The sequence below is a fragment of the Carettochelys insculpta genome, chromosome 21, assembly GCF_033958435.1.
Source record: "Carettochelys insculpta isolate YL-2023 chromosome 21, ASM3395843v1, whole genome shotgun sequence".
In the NCBI taxonomy this organism is placed as follows: domain Eukaryota; kingdom Metazoa; phylum Chordata; order Testudines; family Carettochelyidae; genus Carettochelys; species Carettochelys insculpta.
Genome location: NC_134157.1, coordinates 22,197,182 through 22,209,377, shown reverse-complemented (window position 1 = coordinate 22,209,377; position 12,196 = coordinate 22,197,182). Strand labels below are relative to the sequence as shown.

Here is a 12,196-nt window from a genome sequence, read left to right as displayed (position 1 = left end):
GCCTTGGGGCAGCAACCAGGACAGAGCAGCCACAGCGCTCCCCACTCCTTCCCTGAGCCTCGGGGAAGTGGCAGGGATGGGGCAGCTACGGCACTCTGCCTCCCCCTTCCCTGAGCCTTGGGGAAGAGGAAAGTAGCTAACCTCCCTTTTGGTGTCCCAAATATGGGACTGTCCTGCCAAAAATGGGACAGATGGTCACCTTAGTCAATGGGAACACAGTGATGCATCCATCCTGGGTTGGCTTCTAGCTGTGACTTAAGATGTTCTGCTGTATGGCCCTAATCTAGCAAAACATTTGCACATATACATAACATTAATAGGAAAAAGGACCTAAAGAATGCAATGAGTGAAATAAAATGGAACTGAAAAGTAGCAGGATGAATGAATACTGGAGCCAAGGGAAAAGTATATCAAAGGTTTCCATCAACAGAGAGCAAGGGCCAGAAAGAGAGAGACCGTGGGAAACCTCTGTAAATAAATATTTCCATCTCTTGTGATTTTATCACAAGTCTTGCAAACTTGTGTTTTTCTTAACACTCCAGGTCCTGTAATCAAATGAGTTAGGTCTGAATCTCACTTTCATTTTTTACAAAGTTAATATTCTAGCCTTCTGAGACGAGTTTGAAAATATTACCCAAACTCACCCTTAAGTTTCAGAGAGCAGAGTGACAAAAAAAAGCTCAACATTTACTTTTTATCTCATAATTTTTGAGCTATTTGCATAATTTTTGAGCTCCGACTAGTGACTGTTGTACAGGTTGCCAATGCTGAAATAATACTAAGTGATACATGACAGATGGAAGAGCTATTTTTTTGTGTGTGGGTAAGCAAGAAGGAAAAAATAAAATCATTCACTATCCCCCAACTTCTCCAGTTACTGCTTCAGTGGACTGTCTCAGGAACTGTCATTCCTCTGTGTGCCTCCTTTCAGTGTCTTTGTTGCTACATCTCTGATTTGTATATGGGGATTCTACAGCATCAGTTAGCAACTCCTTGGAGGAAAAAGAGCTGTAAAAATGGTGCCTGCTCCAGCATGATTGGACAGATGGTTTCAGGCCTTCATAAAAAGAATTAAACCTGCTTTTGTTGCAATTTCCTTTCTTTGTTAGCAACTAACAATATGAACAGGCAGTATAATGAAACCTGTCACACATTCTCTCTGAAAAAATTGCCAAGTTAGTAATAAAGGTGGGCAAGTAATGTTGTGTTGTTTGTTTGTGTCTGCAATGGCAGTAATCAATGTATTGATCATCTCAGTAGGAGGTACTTCTGAGGTGCTGTGTGGTTGGTCTCTCTCCGAAAGTGTTCCCTGCTTTTGGAAAGATTATCAATGTAACTGTTGTTCTGGATCCTTGGCTGACGCTATTAATGCCATAATCTTGCAGTGTTTTCTCCAAAACTTACTTGGGTCTTGCTGTTTCAAGACAATTCAGATCTTAAGCCAAAGAGGCTTTACATAGTTGAATATAGTAAAGAAAGGCAGATGGTGAAATGAGCTAATTCTGAAGTGGTAGCATCAACTTCTATTGAATGTTGCCTAATATCATGTTACTGACTGAGGTTTTACTTTTATTAGATAAGAAATATTAAACCAATTTTGTTTTAAATTAAAACAGCTCTAGTAAATAGAATTATTCACCTGCCCAACATGTTCGATCTAAGACATCCAGAAAACATTACAATTTACTAAATCACTATTCTACCCTTGCGGTTCTGTCATGTACTAGTCTTTACACAGGAAGCATGTAGAAAAATTGCAAATAATATAAAAGGAATACAGTAGCAATCACACCATGCTGCTGCTCCTCAGCAGGTTAGTGGTAGTAGGTGGGATAGCTCCGTGGTTTGAGCAGTGGTCTGCTAAACCCAGGGTTGTGAGCTCAATCCTTGAGGATGCCTTTTAGGGATTGGGGCAATAGGTGCCAGGGATGGTGCTTGGTTCTGCCAAGCAGGCAGAGGACTGGACTAAATGACCTTCCAAGGTCCCTTCCAGTTCTAGAAGATGTGTATCTCCAAGCATATGTATTATTAAGATAGTAAATGCCATGCATATGAACAGGAATATAAGTTGCAGAAGGTGTGAGATTGCAGCAGTCTTTTAAAAAAACAAAAAGTAAAGGAAAAAAAGCATCCCAAGATCCATGAAGAAAGTTAAATTAAGGCAGAACTTCTAAGTCTGAGCAGATGGCAAGGGAAGATGGACTGGGGCACCAGGCCAGTGCCAGGGAAGAATGGGGTATATAGGAGAGAAATGACATTTTTTGTTAGGGAAAGAAAGCTACATGAACTTGGAGCCATGTCACTTTACTATTAGAATCTTTTAGTTCCCATGGAGACTCTGATCGGAAGCATTTCCGTGGATGGACTCTGACATCAGCTCCTCTGCCCACTGTTCTCACTTATCAGGGTAAGAAGCTGAGCCACAGTGGTGCATGCTGCTTGGCACCTCAGAACTGCTAACAGAGTCCAAGCACACGGCTTCTGTTCTTGGGAAGGGGAGAGGCAGCAAACAAGGAAGTAAAAATCAGCAAATGCAAAATAATGTGTTTTTAAAATACATTGATTAGCAGCAAGAGAACAGAAGGGTGTGAATTCAGAGCTGTGCCATTGCAGTGTAAGGTACGAGAAGTCAGTCTGAAGAGCCCTGTGCAGATAATGGAACAAGTAGTTAAAGAAATCATCTGCAAACACCTGGAAGGTGGTAGGGAAGAGCCAGCTTGGATTTGTAAAGAACTAGTCTGACAGCTTTCTTTGATAGGATAACAAGCCTTGTGGATAAAGGAGAAGTGGTGGATTTGGTTTACCTAGATTTTAGTAAGGCATTTGATACAGTCTCGCATGATATCCTTATCAATAAACTAGGCAAATACAATTTAGATGGGGCTACTATAAGGTGGGTGCAAAACTGGCTGGATAACCATACTCAGAGAGTAGTTATTAATGGTTCTCAATCTTGCTGGGAAAGTATAACAAGTGGGGTTCTGTAGGGGTCTGCATTGGGACCAGTTCTCTTCAATATCTTCATCAACGATGGCATAGAAAGTATGCTTATTAAGTTTGCAGATGATACCAAGCTAGGAGGGGTTGCAATTGCTTTGGAGGAGAGGATCAAAATTCAAAATGATCTGGATAAATTGGAGAAATGGTCTAAGGTAAACAGGATGAAATTTAATAAAGACAAATAAAAACTGCTCCAAAGTGTTCCTTAGGAAGGAACAATCAGTTTCACACATGCAGAATGGGAAGTGACCGCCTAGAAAGGAGTAAGGCAGAAAGGAATCTAGAAGTTATAGTGGACCACAAGCTAAATATGAGTCAACAGTGTGATGCTGTTGCAAAAAAAAGCAAACATAATTCTGGGATGCATTAACAGGTGTGTTATGAGCAAGACACGAGAAGTCATTCTTCTGCTCTGCTCTGGTTAGGCCTCAGTTGGAGTATTGTGTCCAGTTCTGGGCACTGCATTTCAAGAAAGATGTGGAGAAATTAGAGAGGATCCAGAAAAGAGCAACAAGAATTATCAAAGGACTAGAGAACATGACCTATGACGAAAGGCTGAAAGAATTGGGCTTGTTTAGTTTGGGAAAAAGAAGATTGAGGGGGGACATGATAGCAGTTTTCAGGTATCTAAAAGTGTGTCATGAGGAGGAGGGAGAGAACTTGTTCTCCTTGGCCTCTGAGGACAGAACAAAAAGCAGTGGATCTTAAACTGCAGCAAGAGGGGTTTGGGTTGGACATTAGGAAAAAGTTCCTAACTGTCAGGGTGGTCAAACACTGGAATAAATTGCCTAAGGAGGTTGTGGGATCTCCATCTCTGGAGACATTTAAGAACAGGTTAGATAAATGTCTATCAGGGATGGTCTAGACAGTACTTGGTCTGGCCATGAGGGCAGGGGTCTGGACTCAATAACCTCTCAAGGTCCCTTCCAGTCCTATCATTGTATGATTCAGTGATAATGTATCTACAGCTCTATCTGCAAAAATGAGTTGCAGATACCCGTGGATGTAAAGTGGATATCCAGCAAATTTCAAGGGTTCTAGATGTGGAGGCAGATACACATTTTGTGTCTAGAACGCTGGGAATTTGAAGATATCTGCAGCTCATTTTTGAGGGAAGGAATGCAGATGTGAATTTTGTATCTGCAAAAATGAACTGCAGATTTCTGCAAATGTGACCACTCATGGATCTGAAGCAGATATCCACAGATTTTCAGAGCTCTATTTATCTGGGAGCCACATGCACTCCCAGCAGAAAGCAGAGAACTGCTGCTGAGATAGAGTGAGGGAAACCTAGTCTTCATTGGAAGGTACTAACCCATGTGTGTAGAGTAGAATTTTTCATCTGAAGAACCTGATTCCTCTTACCTGTACATTTCCTGTTTCCAACCAGCTGAGAGGAGTCTTGTTGATAGTGTGTGTGGTACTTTTCAAGTGATGCAATAGTTGCTACTTTCCTTACACTGATTGCATAGAAATTCCTATATTCACATCATTTCTGGCTTTTGTTTGTTTGTCTCCTCACACACATGCATTTAAGCAATCACTAAAATGACATTCCACTCTCATTTTTATCAAGTCCTCAGCACTAAAATGCACCTGGAATTTTTAGGGCTTTTAATCCAGCTTCATCTCATGTTGTTCACTCGAATCTCAGTTCTATGGAACAGTGGGGTGCACGCAAAATCTTGCTGGTATGAAGGTTATTATTCCACTATGTAATCAGAAGCAGCAGAGTAGGAGTAATTCCAGCAGAGTTAGGGCAGCAAGGAATTGGCCAACACGGAATTTAAAATTGAGGGGACCAGAATAGGCATCTTCAATTAATACACTGACCTTTCACTCCTGGAGATGTGGGTTTTCATTCAAAAGTGCTCAAGGCTCTTAACAATTCCTTCTCCGTCCTTATTTGTCCCCTTCACTAAGCTAGCATTCAGGCTTGCCCTGGGATATTTGTTTGCTCCAAGTTAGGCCCAGAACTTGGTGTGGTAGACTGGGTTTGCAGTTGCAGTGACAGAAGTAAGTGCACAGCTCCTGTCCTCTCTATTCCTGGCTTCAGGCATTGCACCGAGCCCCTGATACTCAATGCACTTGAGCATGTACTCACCTTCAGGCACATGAAGAGTTCACGTGATTTTAACAGGTCTAGTGAGCCTCAGTGCATTACTGGTTCAGGGCCTTAGCCACATGGGGTAAATCTGCACAGTAATTATCGCCCCTGGCTGGCTTGGCTCAGCTAATGAAGGCTCATGGGGCTTGGGCTATGGGACTGTGTAGACGTATGACTGTAGCTAGAACTCTGGGACCCTGTGAAGACCTGGTCTAGCTGCAGCCATGCCACAGGTCTTTTCTTCCAGTGAAGACACACCCTAAATATTATAAGCACTAGCATTATTCACAGCATCTTAGGGAAGAAAGGGTAATTTTAGTATCCATCTCCAATTTCCAATCCTGAAATGTCATCCAGTGTGCAGTTAGAACCTTTGTAGCCTGGCACCCTCAGGACCTGACCAGTGCCAAACGAGACAATTTGCTGCATCACAGGAGGTCAGTATTGTCTATCAGCATTACCAACCCTTCCAGTGCTTACTGGGCTCTTAGAAGACAGGGGTAAATTACAGCTAAATAACAGCACAGAACACTATGAGCCAGGGCTGGTGGCTGTAAACAAAGTTTATGGGACCACAGGAAACTTGGCCGTGCCCATGGTAAGTGGCTGTACAGCTAACTAAAATCATGCCAAATTACAGATGTTGATGGACGAGAGTGTGCCAAATTAGAGAGGTTCAACCTGTACTTGAAATTACCAGAGGGTTTGTTAGTCTGTAGCTTCACAAATAACAAGCAGTCCTGTAGTACCTTAAAGACTTTATTAAGTCATGAGCTTTTGCGGGTAGACCTTTTTCAGTAGGCTCTGAAGTAGGTCTCACCCATGAAAGCTCATGTCCTAATAAATTTGTTAATCTTTAAGGTGTTACAGGACTGCTTGTTGTTTGAAATTAATAGTTGCAGGGCATCTTGCTTATCCTCAAATCATTATGTATTTTGGGCAGTTTAATCTAGAGAGCTTTGCATGTTGAGTTTGATCTGGTATAACATACAGCTATCAAGGAAACAGACGTGCCCTCACCAGTACAGAGCTCTTCTATTATTTCTTTCTTTTTATTTGTCATGACAACATTTCTGTGTTTGAAAGGTACTGGCATCAGCTGAGGTGAGTGTGGAATGGAGGTTAAAGCACGTGCTGTTGTCCATTAGGATTACTATTGACACAAAAACAAAGATATTTTCATGTGGTGTGATCATATTTTAATGTACTGATTACTAAGTTTCCGCTTTGATACAGCAGCAAAGAGTTCGTCCACCTCGGCCACCTCCTCCAAAGATACAGCGTTCATCTAGGCCCGTGAGTAGTTGGTAGTTTTGCCTCACTGCCGCAGCTTAACACTGCCTGAATTGCTCTCTCGGTAGCACTACTAAATCTTGGTAGTTTGGACTGTTGAAACTTGCCAAAAGCAATATGAGAATTATGCTCCTAAACTGCTGCCTCCTCTGCTACGGCACAACCTTGGGACCTGCATTTTATTCTGCTTTTCTTTGACAAGTTCTGCAGCTTTAGGTCATTTCTGCAGGTAGCTGATGCCACTGTTGTGTGACATTTCTTTTTACTCTTGTGGTGATTATTTAAGCCAAAAACCCTTCTTGGCTGGCATAAGTTTTTAGCCAGTGAGCTTTTGAAGACTTGCGCTAAACTCAGATACAAATGGAAGCAAAAATCTGACCCTAAGTTATTTATTTTTCCCCAGGTCTTGCTGTAAATGTGTTGGGATTGATTGTTAAATTTTTCTTCCAGAGTAGATGAGTGGGATAGTTTTTAAGAAAAGGAGATTTGTATCTGGACAGTACCACATTGTGCTCTGAACAGAAATGTGCATAATGCTCATTTTTAAATGTTACTTGGAGACCCATTTGATTATTAAAAAAATTTCAGGCACCTACATCTTGATCAGACCAAATGTGTGTTTTACCAAAAAGCTACACAGAAATCAGTGCAGCACCTGTGTTAGGCAAGGAAATGTTGTCTAAGCAGTTTTCTATTTTAAACACTGATTTGTAGCCATACTGCTTCATATTAACTGTTGCAGATGCCTTTAAAATGGAGATTGTGCTAGATCTGAGGCAGTAACTGTTATTTACCAAAGGAAATAAGTTTGTGTCAGTTCATGCTGACAGTTGTTTTTGCAACAAACTAAGAGGGTACTTAATTCTATTTAGGATTTCTGCCCAGCGAGCATAATTTCATCAGAAAGCAAATGCTTTCTTTGCTTGCTTTCTTACATATATATTTTTTTTAAAAACCTAGCAAGTTTTCAAATCTAGTCTTGCTAAAACTTAAGTTGTTTAATGTCTGATGTGCAGGCAAGCAGGTTAACTAGTGCACTTGGGCGTGGGTTCACTTTTAACCTTCAGTGCATGTTCCTAGTTGATACTTAAATGGCATGTGTTTTTCTTCGTATCTGTGGGTGTTCATCTTAAGATTTCGTGTTATGGATTTCTGCATTGTACAGAGTCCTTCAATATATATATAAAAGGTAGCGCTAACTTTGCTTATGCATCTCCTTGAATGTAATTGATATTGGAAACCCTCCAAGATGTGGTATACAGGGTACAAATTTTCCCCATACTGTTTCTAAAACCAGAAGTTTCCTGTCACACTTCACATTCCTCTGGTTCTGTTCTAGGCTGGTGAAGTGCCATCAGGCCACACAGGAGCTTCAGTGGACAAAATATTACTGAACAATATTGCTTCAGTTTGAATCTTTTAGTATGTCAAAGCAGAACCGTTTAATCTCTACGATGTAGTGCATTAGCAGTCCTCAGGATGATGTGTTTGTGTCAGCTGACTTTGCTCCCGAAGTGATTAATAATAGGTTGGAAAGTGATACTAAAAGCTCCTGTTGCATTCACCAGCCTATGCTAGCAAATGCAACTGGAATGCTGGGTTCATCAGGATGAAAATCAAGATAAATGTGTATGATTACAGTAGATTGTAAAGCAACTGTGCATAGCTAGAACCACTGTGACTTATACACTGTATTTGCATGTACTTAGAAGAATACATAGCTGTTGGAATGTTGCTTTGAGTGATAAGTGGTGGATGCAGAAGGAGCTCATGATTAGCCTTTAAAGTTTACTAAAACCAGAGGTTACATGTTTATCAATACTCTTGTTTTGAATAGATATAACACTCTTCCTTAATCTAAAATGTAACATTCTGCAGAGAGTGCTTTTCCATCTCTGTATCTTAGAGCATATTGCAAAAGTGGGTATCCGGAAATGACTTGCCATGGCATTCACTCCAGTTACCCTGACTTCTCTGCAAAGGTCCAGCCACCACACGACACTGCTTCCCCTTGTCCTCTGCCAGGAAATACTGAGTGCTTTTCAATCCCTGTCCTTTTCAACCTGTACTCTACAGAAGCTTGGGGGTCCACAGACTGTCTAAGTGGTCCACAAAAGTTGACTGTTACCATAGGAGTGGGTTTCAGCCTGTGTTCTTGGACCCCTGACATCCACAGACTAAGATTTCCACAGAGATCTGTGCTTCTATTCTAAATGTTTAGGGCCTGGAAATGAAAAAAGGTTGAGAACGACTGCTTTCTGCAGATACTAGTTGATGGCGTTTACAGGGTGGGAGTGCTTATAGCATGCATCACCGGGGCAGTTTCAAATAAAAACACAGTAAGGAAATAGCCTTTTTATATTTCTCTGTTTGGGAATGGATGTAACACCCTGACAAAGGAGCCATTGTTTATAGAGCACTGGAATGAAACTTCTTTTCAGGTAAAGGAAAGCGCTGAAAATGTTGAGTAATAATGTGTAAGGTGAAGTAGGGAGCATTATGTGAAAATTTAACCCTTCTGTGTTAGGTATTTGTCCTTTATTTCACACACACAGTGAGATTTTCTAGGTGCTTTGCACTCAGTACACATATCAGACTCCGTGGGGCGGGAGGGGGTTGGGGGGGGAGAGAGCTTCACAGCCAGCAAGGAACTGGCTTATTTCCTGATGTTTCCCTGCAGTCTCTCTAGAACAGTGCTCTAAATCCTTCTTAAAATTTTCCCCAGACACTGCTGGGCTGGTAACACTAGAGGAGCCATCCAAAGTCATCCCCCCTTGAGTACTACCCAAAAGGTGAAAATGTTTGCAGCACAATGACAAGCCAGCTTTGCGCATCATCTTCCAGCTCAGGCTTAATTAAACAGCTTTCTTTCTTCCTTTCTCTCTTTCCGTCTCTCTTTCCCTCCCTGTATCCCTCTTGCTTTGCCTCCCTCTCTCCCTTTTTCTGTTTTATCATCCCTAATGAAGCAGTCTTCTCCATCGATCCTGCTGATTGCCAGCCCATTCTTTTTGTTTGTTGGCACTGAGCCATTCAGCTGCACTCTGACAGCTCAGCTCGTCTAATTAGCTCTGTTGTTCTTTTCCCCATGTTTCACCACGTTGCAAGTTCAGTGGAAGTTGCCACAAACTTAATCCTTCCATTCCTGCCATAAATTCACATTTTTAACTTGCCTTTTTTGTCGAAAGGAACATTCTTGTGTGGGGACTGATCTTCGAGACCTTAACATCTGACCTTTCTATAAACCCTTCCTTCACCCCCCACAAATAGCAGCAGTCTGTCTCTGAACTTTTCCACGGTTTCTGCTGCACACTATTTCCTTTGAAATGAAAATTCAAAAGATAATAATTCTGCTATTATCTTATGTATGTTCGTGTGTAGCATGCAAACCCGACACACAGGATTCAGTGCTTTTTCCCCATGTGAAACTTGGAGCTTTATGTTCTTGTAACCAGACTGTGTGGGGAGGAGAAATCATCAGCTCTCACTGCAAACAAATTCACCAGTCATCCAAAGAGCATTTAAGATGTCGACCTTTAACAGCTTTCTGTATACTGCAGCCATTAAGAAAGCACAACCTTAGGGAGGGCAGAAATTTAGTTGTGTTCCATACTTTATTTGGGAGCTTTGAAGATTATTGCTGAATGTTAGGCTAAGTCAACAATTTAGAGATTTGTTATGAAAACAATTCTTGAATATGAAAAACTCCCACTGGAGACAGTGATCTGTACCATGTGGCCCTGACCTTGCAAACACTTAGCTTGAGGTATGCAAGTAGTCACACTGACTTCAGTAATACTGCTAATGTGAAGAAAGTTAGGCATGTGTATAAATGTTTGCATTATCAGGGCCTGTGTTTGTTCCATTCCCGAATGTGAAGTATGTGTATTTCCTGTTCTGTGCTGGCAAAAAAGCAGTGTTTCTCAGTAGCAGATGATAGATAGGTAACTTCAGATAAGACGAACAGAAACTGCTTATCAAATGTATCATCTGACTGCAGAAAAATATTAGATTTTATTGAAGGCTGCTGAATAAAATTTACATACAGAACTCTTTGGTATTAATGGAAACATGCCTAATAATACATTCTATTAATCTGTTGAAAGGAACCAAACTCTTTATGGCATCATGGAAACTAATAACGGTTTTCATGCTTTCACTTTTCACTTCTTCCTTTCTTTCAGTGCTGTCTTCTCTGTACAGAAGCGATTGCTATAGAGAGTCAAACAGTTTATTACAAACAGGCAAACAAAAGGAGCATGGTTTTGGAGCTGAACTCTGGTCTCCAGTACAACGTACAACAAAATACAAGACTTTCCCTTTTCATTTTAACAATTATGTCTTTCCATGGTGCATCAGTCTGGAGGCTCAGATGATCTAGTATTTGTTCATCCCTTGCAGGCAAAAGTGAAATAAACTTTTAGTACATGGCTAACATCCATCAGTCAGTGTATTGACCTCACTCTTCCAGTTACCCATGTCTTCAAAATTATTCTAAACTGCCAAAGGCATTTACATTACATTTGAAAGTTAAACCGTTTTAACCCTTACTCAAGAATAAACTTTACATATAAATTTGTGCAAGTTCTATTCAGAATCCTTTAATGATGTGGTCTCTAGTTCAGCTTAATACAGATTTAATTATAAATTCAATGTGGCACGGAAATATATACATTTGCAAGAGGGATTCTGAATGAAAGCAATGGTTAAGTTTGCAAATGATCAGTTTTTGCAGATTTTATGAGGATCATGTCTGTTGTTTTGATGCTGGTTAGAGTATTTGATGAAAATGTCTCCATTGTGTGTGTATATAATAGGTTCGTCCTCCAAGACCTCACGTTGTTAAGAGACCCAAGAGCAACATTGCTGTGGAAGGGCGAAGGACTTCGGTTTCTAGTCCAGAACAGTAAGTATTTTGTTGTTTAATTTCTTGACCTTGAGTTGATCGTATAAAACATCTGAGATCGGCTTATAATTAAAGTTGATCAAAGAAAGCTAATTTTTAAAAAATCAGAATTTCAAGGCAATTTTGATTATGAAACAAATTTTTTTCATTATTGATAAACATTGGGCAACATTTTAGTTGAGAGAGAACTTTTTAAAAAGAGGCAAAATATTAATATTTTTAAATGTATTTTAAAAAACAGAATTTTATAAAACTATTTGTGAACATTTCCAGTTTGGAAAAATACATTTGTTTAATTTTAAAAAACTCAATCTAAAATTATGACCAGCTCTATTTATAACTTGCCATCATTGACTGGCCTTGCCTAGGAGCTAGGGAGAGTTTCATGAGACATTTAAAGGTGGTGCTATATAATTGTTGAATTCCTTCTGCCAATTGAAACTTGACAGAGAGCACCTTATAGTGAAAGTGTTATAGTGCTCAACATCTGCTTAGTAGTTAATATTTCGTAAGCTCTGTAAGCTGATTGAAGATATCTCTAAATCACTTTTATAAATAAGTTTCATTCCTGTGACTAACATATATCACATGTGAACACCACACAAGCATTGCTTTCTGGCATCTTGTGGTGTTCAAAACAGTAAAGTTTCATCATATGTTTTGTTATCTTGGACAGGGAAGGTTTGACAGTTTTCTCAATGAAAGCTACCAAACAAAAGGACTTCACAGAAGACATAGATTTGTAGAGTAGTTGATTCAGTAGCAATAGTGTTTCCACCTGTAGTTAAACTATAGGCCATCAAAACAAAGCAAGCCAGCAGTCATGTAGCACTTTAAAGACTAAGAAAATGGTTTATTAGGTGGTGAGCTTTCATGGGCTAGACCCACTTCAT

At 40.3% G+C, this 12,196-nt stretch overlaps 1 protein-coding gene across 10 annotated transcripts in view; it reads left to right on the top strand.

The window, feature by feature from the left end:
- DENND1A (DENN domain containing 1A) overlaps positions 1 to 12,196 on the top strand; it is a 406,341-nt gene that overhangs the window by 369,189 nt on the left and 24,956 nt on the right. For 4 of the 10 annotated variants that reach the window (XM_075015671.1, XM_075015667.1, XM_075015670.1 and 1 more), the window contains exons 20-21: positions 6,344 to 6,403; positions 11,215 to 11,303. In XM_075015671.1, the coding sequence (XP_074871772.1) occupies positions 6,344 to 6,403; positions 11,215 to 11,303 (149 nt within the window). The remainder of the gene's footprint in view (positions 1 to 6,343; positions 6,404 to 11,214; positions 11,304 to 12,196) is intronic. The other 6 variants (XM_075015674.1, XM_075015669.1, XM_075015673.1 and 3 more) reach the window with 2 other exon arrangements.